Source organism: Montipora capricornis, chromosome 1, assembly GCF_036669925.1.
Source record: "Montipora capricornis isolate CH-2021 chromosome 1, ASM3666992v2, whole genome shotgun sequence".
NCBI lineage: Eukaryota > Metazoa > Cnidaria > Anthozoa > Scleractinia > Acroporidae > Montipora > Montipora capricornis.
The window spans coordinates 47277158-47285829 of record NC_090883.1 but is presented as its reverse complement, the minus strand read 5'-3'; the positions used below and the strand labels follow the sequence as shown (position 1 = coordinate 47285829).

The 8672-nt window shown below is 39.4% G+C and overlaps 1 protein-coding gene across 1 annotated transcript in view; it reads left to right on the top strand.

The window, feature by feature from the left end:
• Window positions 1-6875: 6875 nt before the first annotated feature.
• The window catches only part of LOC138015623 (transmembrane protease serine 9-like), a 36277-nt gene continuing 34480 nt past the window's right edge, over window positions 6876-8672 (top strand). The window contains exon 1 of the mRNA XM_068862712.1: window positions 6876-6988. Within this exon, the coding sequence (XP_068718813.1) occupies window positions 6925-6988 (64 nt within the window). The 5' untranslated portion in view covers window positions 6876-6924. The remainder of the gene's footprint in view (window positions 6989-8672) is intronic.

Here is an 8672-nt window from a genome sequence, read left to right as displayed (position 1 = left end):
TATGTCGTGTGAAAAAAGATAGCAACAACAACAACAACAACAACAACAACAAGTATAGAGAGACATTTGTCTAGCTAAATCTCATTAAAATTCACCATTATACGATTTAAAGAAGCCTTAAGGTTTGCTATTTTATACATCCAGTGTACATCCTTTATTACTTGGTTGCCTATGGGCAAACCCAGTCAAGGTCTGCGTTTAGTTTGTTGGTTTTCTTTTTTTTTTTTTTTCCGTGTCGGTAAAAGTCTTGCCTGTCACTCCCCTGGTAAGGTGGTGCCTTTGTGTATAGAGCCTTCTGCGCGTATTTTCTTAGGACCGAGAGGGTAGTGGAACTGCGTAGATTTCTCTGGTGGACACAGTAGAATCATTAACTTAGCCTGCAATGGCGTCGAAAGTCATGCAACGCGAATGGTGTTTTAGTGGATCCTTAAACAAAATATACCCTTATGGAGCTCAATAATGGAAAGTCAGTTGGATAAACTAGGCATGAATCTCAAAAGCGACGTGTACTGGACTTCGACAACAATCTATCGCCCGTCGAGACGAAATCAAAGTGAGCAGTATTTACCTGAAGTACATCGTAATTTGACACAATTGAGTTTCTTGTCTTCACGCACGCAATCAAATAGGAAGAGGTTTTCGCCTCTAAGAGCAAATATGTTATTTGTTTCAATAAAATTTTCGCTGGAAAAGGATTCTGTGGTATTTTCTGCCTTTATGAATGATAATATCATGTTGTGTATTGAATTTCGAGCTTGAGGTTTAAATGTGATATGGGAGAAGTTTTTTAGTATTGCTCTGTAAGCAGGAAGGGTTCACAGGCCTGTTGGAAGCGTGCTTGAGTTTCAACAAAAGGAGGCCCAAAATCAGTGAAAACTTGAGATAAATAATAAAGTAGCCGCTATTTCCAAAATGATGGAATTACCTGGTGATAAATAACGTCGTACGCGTCTTCGGAGGGTAAATTTTGACCTCGCATAAACAAGAGAGGGGCGGTTGCGAGCTTTGTTTTGACTTCGCTCATTTCATTGTCAAACTTTATAACACTTGACAGAAAAAGACAAAAACCCGGTATCTTGCCATCATTTGACACAGATGCTTCACTGTTTGGCGAGTAAACATGCCGCGGTAACTTAATCACGGCGCCCGCTGAATTCCGGCCATGTCACTTTCGACTTTGCAATTTACTTGAACGTAGCAAAAATCTCCCAAAATGTTTGTCGCTGATCGTAACTTTTTATATTCTATATTCACGGTTCAAAATTAATGTTGTTTTCATGTCGTAAATATTTTATTCTCGATCGACCGTCCGGGAAACTTCCTTCTGCTCTTTCTGAAAACTGTGTATCAATATTTATTTGCTTTTTCATCAATATTTGTTTTGCATAAAGCAAGCTAACAGAATCTGTACCTTGCTGAGTTCGCATTTGTTAGCGTTAATAGTATTTTCGGTCAGATGTTTCTGTTTTTATGAGGGGTTTATTGTTTTGGTCTCCCATCCCAACACTAACCCCGCGAAACAGGGCTTGACTTCAGTGAAGTTTAGTATTACAAAGTTTTCGGATGCTCATAGGGCACACTTGTGGTGAAAAGAAGTTGTGAGGGAACTTGAAAATTATCAACATGTCAGCCCAGAAGCCAATGTTTCTCGCTTCTCTTTTATTTGTTATTCTTCAGAGACTGGAATGCTGTAGTTCAATACCACCGTCACAATTCAGTGCCTTCTGATTTTCTGTAGCACGTACCACAGGCAAGCCAGTGTATGCTTCACAGAAGCATCTAGTTTAAACATAAAAATAGAGTATTCCGTGGGCTATTTTGCTTTAAAATAGAGTAAAGTGGTTAGTATTCAAATTGCTGACCCGGCCAACAAAGGGTTGTCCCGTTGAACGCGATTACATGGAAAAACTCTCAGCCCGGTTAGCCGGGATCTCGGCATCGTAATGCCAGGATCCCAGATAACCATCTAATCTCAAACTTGATTTTTGGTGTTTCTGGAGAAGCTTTTTTTTGAAGCCTAAATTGAACTTAAAGAAAAATTTGGGTCAGGTTAGGACTTAGTTTTGGTTATTACTCGGAATACCTGACAGGTATCCAAGTTATAATCTCGGTAGAGTTTAGTTATACGGTCCAGCAAATGGACAATATAAATTATGAGGCGGTGATTTTATTGGCTAAAAGCAATGTGCTAGACCCCTTTGAGCAATACATTTAACCTCCCTCTTTCACAAAACAACTTTCTGCAACAATAACAAATCAAACCGCCGTGGTGGTGTCGATGAAGAAGATTTCTGAGAGAGAGAGGCTGCAAACTAATGTCGTACCCAGATCTCACGCTGTCACTGGAAATGTCACATTTCCAGGGACAGAGTGAGATCTGGGTACGAGATTAGCTGCAAACAGCCTTACGTTTTACAGAATTCGATGAAAATCCGAATTTATAACATGCAGTGGAGCAACCAAAGCGATGGGTTCTGTGTTGGGGATTCAGAGTGACACATTTAAGGACGGTGCCTACTATTGTTATTGCGCATACGATACTCGGATTTCCTATCGGTGATGTTTACTAATACAGGGATATTTTTGCGCGGTTTAAAGCTATCCGGAGAAAGTAGATCTTAGTAAGTACTCTTGGTATCCAAAAAGAAAATTGGGAGTAACCATGCATTTTTGAGAGATAATTAGGCTTCAATTTGAGAAAGAACGCCATACATTGCTTTGTATTTTAAAGCTTTTTACAAATGTTTTTCATGGACTATCTTTGAAAAATGAGTGGTTACCCCCAATTTTCTTTTAGGATTTCAATAACACTTGTTAAGATCTACATTTCCTCCATAATCACACACCGGGGCAAAAATATCTTTAATTAGTAGGCAACGTCCTTAATTTCGTACTCAAAGCTCATGTTCTACGTGATGGCAATTCCCGCAAAATCTTAAATAGACACAAAGCTGCATTCGATATATTCAAGTTATTTCCTATCCAACAACGTTTTCCAAATCAAACTAGCCCTATAGCTACAATTGTAGGTCACCCGTCGAATTGATATGTTAACATTGACCGATGTTCACCTGTACATTATCCGTTGTTATGAATGAACCACCCAGACTTCAACTGGCAGCAGAAACATTTACTTATTTTGTTCCGTACTTGGCAAATTTTAATATCACTCTAAATAAAATCTACCCCTTCCAAAATGTATCACCCTACTTCTGCCCCACATACGGTATTCCGAGTAAACGCTTAAAGAAACGTCTTGTTACTTTACAACTATTCGCCGAAGTGGAGGTGGCTGGTGGTGGATATACTAAAACAGTGAGTTAAGAGATCACAAAAAGGTGATTTTAACTCATTTATTCCTGTAACGATTACAATAGTTTCGGTCGCAAATCCCGCGCGAGTTGCTCGGAGGTGTTTAGTTGTATAAAGTAAAAAAACAAAAAAACAAAAACAGCAGTAGACTAGCAACCTTTGTGGCATGATTATGGTGTTGAAGCAAGAATCCCCTTACAAGAAGGGGTTCCTCTCCACTAACTGAGATAATAATCTCTAGTAAAGTGGGCAAGTGTGGGGAAAATACTGTGTGTGTGGATGGTGAGTTGAGGGAAAATCATAACCAAAAATTAGTCTGTAAAATGAGGAAGAGAAATTCACAAAGCAAACTCTCAACCTCACAGTTGAGTTAGCAAAACAAAACAAACTCTGTGTGAAAATAAAAACTTTAATTTCAGAAACAGCCAGATAGTACTTGTATAAGAAACTAAATCAAGTAAGAGGGATAAACAAATATTTGAACATGAAAATTATTCGTTCTTAAAAAATAAGAATAATAAATAATAAATAATAATAATAAATAAGAAACAATCCCTACAAAAACACTTCGTTCTTAAAAATCCCGCGCGAGTTGCTCGGAGGTGAATAGCAAAGGACATTGGGAGTTTGAGTAGCCAATCAACGCTTTCCACTGTTTTAGTGTCAATAAGAATAAAACACAAACATACACTAAGTATGGATATCAATTATGACTTATAGTAATTATGACTTATTATAGTAAATTATGACTTATTAAAGTAAATAATGAAAAGAACTATGTTGGGTTGAGCATGCCTATCGTTGTAGTTTGGTGATGAAGACACAGGACCATGATGGACCTGGTGGGTTCGAATTCGAGTGCCAGCAAGTGTGTAGTACAGTTCTTTATTCCCTTCCTATATTGTAATGATGAGGCTGAAGGGATGCCTGTATGAATACAGAAACCGATAAGATGGTAAGCACTAAGCGTAACAAAACCGAAGCGCTGAATCCTGGTAAAGGACATTTTCAGTGATTTAAATATTATAAAAAGCTAAAAAGAGCAAGGCTGATATAACGGTGAAGGAATATATTTAAAAAGACCAATATTCCGAAAGGCACTGCCTTTCTTCATCAGTGTTTTACAAGCAAGTGTGTAACGTCTTTGCTAACCGTAGTCATTGCTTGTAAAACCCTGATGAAGAAAGGCAGTGCCTTTCGAAATATTGGCTCGCTTTCAATATATTCCTTCACCGTTATATCAGCCTTGTTCTTTTTAGCCCTTAAAAATTTAGCCTTGTAATCATCTCTCATTTCCAATGGTGTCCTCATTTAAAAATGTGTTTTTAGGCAAATTGCCTCTTTCCAATCACTTTGACTTGCTACATGCTTTGAGAGCACCTTCGAATCGGCAGTTGTAGTAATGAAACAGACACTCAGACCTTAAATTGAATTCAATTCCAAATGTACAGCTACGAAGTCTTCAAATTGAACTATGATCTTGACCAACCTCACAAGAATGGGTTGGCTTAAATAAAATCACCTCAAGTTGTTCACCGCCGTGTGAAACTTAATCAGGTAAAAGGGAATACATAAGCACTATCTCCTCTGTGCGAAATTTGAAGCATGGCCTTACAAAAAAAAAAAATCGGTTTGCCAAGCACTGTTTAAAACCAATACGGGTAAGGAGTTTACTGATAAGTGACGATTTTGTCTTCATACGAGAACGAATTCTTTATTTGTCATCAAAACTGTACTAACTCACTCTAGAATATGATGTTTACGTGTATATAAGAAAGGATTTCACAATTAAGTGAGCAACTTTTTTATCTCAGTGCATACATGCAAGGAAGTCTGCATAAATGCAAGCGAAGGGAGTCAAACCCAGTTCTTGAACGTACACGTGTTTCGCTTGCTATATCACACGCATATCAGTTCTCACATCGCTTCTATGTAATAATGTTGAAAACGAATCAAAAATTACTGCTATTTCTTATATTTAGTACAACACAAGATGTGATGTTTCTCTGTCTAAGATCTCGGTGTGCGGAGGAAAGCACGCACAAATATGTGGTTTCCACGTTACGTCATCGCCGCCATTTTGGCTGACGAAAGCAAATGATCTCCCATTTGCTCCTTTGTTCGTCCACCAGCAGTTGTACATTGCAGCATTGTCACCTGCGTTTCAAAAGATTGTTTCTGCAGCTTCAATTTCGCACTGAAGTCAAAATGCACTTCCAGCATGTCATTGATCTTTATTTCGAGCGACGTTTGCTCTTTAATTAGCTTTCTCTAGAACCAGCTTTCTTTTAATGTTTGCTCATAAATTCTTAGCCCTTCATTCGGCCTATTTGCTTCACTTCTCTAGTAGTTGTCGTTGCTTTGATTCTCCTGTATGCGATACTGGTGTAAGCAGCCTGCCTAGAATAGTAACTGGGAGCTGAGTCATTACCGCATGCGGCGAACAAAACCGGATGCTTCGGCGCGGATAACCCCACATGTATGTAGCCTAATGAATTTAAAACGAACATAATAAATGTGCTCAGGACAGGTCGCCCAATTAGATGCACTGCTAATTAAGATAAGCCAGAACAGTTCTTTCAAAGTGCTGTTAGAGCAGACGAAAAATTTGCTGGAAAATTAACCCCCTAAGGGAGTACTTGTATGTACTACCCTGTCGATTCACTTGCTACGCAATTCGATCGTTATCCAAACTGCTGTCAGGACCCGTTCACACTTAATTGATTTTGACTGGGTCTCCATTAGTTTAGACGAGCCTAGCTTACCGAAAACCGCACTTTAAATCAAAATGGCGGCCAGAAGAGTAAATCACGGCAACAAGGTAAGTCAATTTTATTCACAGAACATTACATTTTATGCTACTTAGAACAAAACCGTTGAGTGCAACATACAAACGTTTTCAAATAATATCTTCGTGCATGACGCAACACCTCCAGAAAACAGAGTTTTGCAAAACCATTCCCACTACTTATACATATCCATTGCCATGAAATTGACATCGCCTCGACCTTGTTTGACCTTAACTTGTAGCTCAGTCGGTAGAGCAGCGGTGATTTAAGCCGAAGGTCTTGGGTTCAATTCCCACCACGGATAATCTTTTCTATATCCCGTTTTGTGAGTCCAATTCCATTAGTAGAGCAAACGCTCATATGGTTTACTTGTTGAGAAAGCACTTCAAATTACCCTTCAATAGTTAATTCTATTCATGTCGTGAACTTGGGCGGCTTAGGTGTCCAGCTATTTAAATATTCTCGAAGTTCAAGTTGACAGAAAGGACGCCTGAATAAGATCTTGTTAGTGGTTTTTGAAAACAAAGTGTCACTGCGGTTGTTGCAGGCTACTTCGTCTCCTTTGAAAAGTTGTTTTTAGTAGCGGATGATCCATTAACATCTCAAACACAGCTCTTGCACCTTGCTTTCCGAGGGTCTTAATGTCATTATCATATGTCGGGTTTAAACACTTCTTTTCAATTTCTTTTCACGTTGTTAAGAAAAGTTGTTGATACAGAGTATTTTGCCTGTTCAGCAGATGTGAAAATCAAACACAGAAAAAGCAGAAAAAGTTCGATAAAAGGATGATCTTTGCATCTGTCTCTCCGCACAACCTTTAAGGATGTTCGTCCTTTTTACTGTTTTTATCCTGTTGGTCAACTTTTTGGCGCCGTCGCTCACAGAAGGTGCAGTCGTAATTTAATTCACTCTTTTTTTATACACTATGACGTATTTTCATTTTGAAATGTTGAAATATGATTTTAGAGTATTTGTTCACTACAACACTTCGAAAACTTTAAGTATAACTTACGGGCACTCAAGGAACAAATTCTCTTTTGTAGCTGGAATTTGGTAATCTAGAAATTTCAAATAGGGAAAGCTATGTTTTGTGCCCGGAGAACGCAGCAGCCTGAACAAAATTTACCCTTGCCTAACTGGCAAACCATAGACAGAAACTGAGAAGGGGTTGTAATAATGATCAGTTATCACGTGGCTTTGAAGTAGTCACGTCCTCGTTGTTGCTTAGGTTTCTTAACTTTCTATTCCAAAACTGAAAAAAAAAAAAGAAAAGAAAAAAGAACGGTACGGTCCGAGCAAATGGGCGTAATAAGATATATTGCCAGCGTATTGAATGCTTATTATTTTCTTACTGAAATCTCTGTCCAAACTACAAACCTTAAATCAACTTGGTCCGAGGGCAGTCATCCTCGGAGACCCAGGGACAGATCGCGGAGGCAAAGGGAAGTCTAAACGGGCAAAAATAAATTGTGACAAAGAAAAGCATAGTAGGGGACACGTTCTTACCAGACCAGTTCCAAACAGCTGGGGTAGTTCTCAATTCTGATTGGTGCCAGAAATTCTTTGTGTTTTTCTGCCCAATCAGAGGTCAGCAGGCCGTGAAGTCGTTTCGTGTCTTCTTACACGGAAATAACTTGATCGCCATACTCGCCTGGTTCGTTTGGCAAGGTTTTGCTCAATCACAGCACAAAATGTACAGGAAATCGTTCGGAATATCGGCGGAGAAATACGCTGGACCTTTCGCAGGTATCGTTACAGTCGCGTATTTCCAAGTGTGCGAAGTTTTTTGGAATGTTCTAAAACCAGGAACACCGGAACATCCCGGAATAACGGAAAACCGGAACACTCCGGAACACCCCGGAACACCGGAACACTCCGGAACACTCCTGAACACCCCGGTAAACCACGGAACACCCTGGAACTAACCCAAAACCCGTAATTTGGCTACCCTAGGCCTAGCTAGGCCTTAAGTTGTTTTTAGGCCTAGGGTTAGCCAAATTGAGGGGTTTGGGTTACTTCCAGGGTGTTCCGGAGTGTTCCGGTGTTTCGGGGTGTTACGCGTAGCACGAAGCTACCAGTTATAACCAGTTCCTAATTCAATGAGGAGAACGTTTGGTCTGCGGAAATGCGGTATCGGTTAATTTTAAGCACGGTATTTCGAAAATCGTAGTCCGAAAAGTTTAGAATTGCGATATAATCAAACCACACGGAAAGCGGTTTTCGTATGTTTTGGTTCACGGTATTCAGTGCAGAAATTACTTCACTCTCAGACTTCCGGTTGCGCCAGGGGAAAAGAAATTGGAAACTCTGCAACCTTCAGTCCTTGGTGCAAGATCACCTTTTGCAAGCGCGATTCGTTTTAACAATCATTTGCTGTACTGAAAAAGGTAATCCGCGCGCTCAGAGCAACATGGGTAAGAAAATGTATAACATTAATTTCGGTTAACATAAGCACTCTGCACTAGGAACAATCTGTCGAGGCATCATGTGCTCATCGATTCTCTGGCTATGTTGACATTTAGTTGTTCACTGCTGTTAAATAATGGATTCATATGAATCCCTCTGATTAAT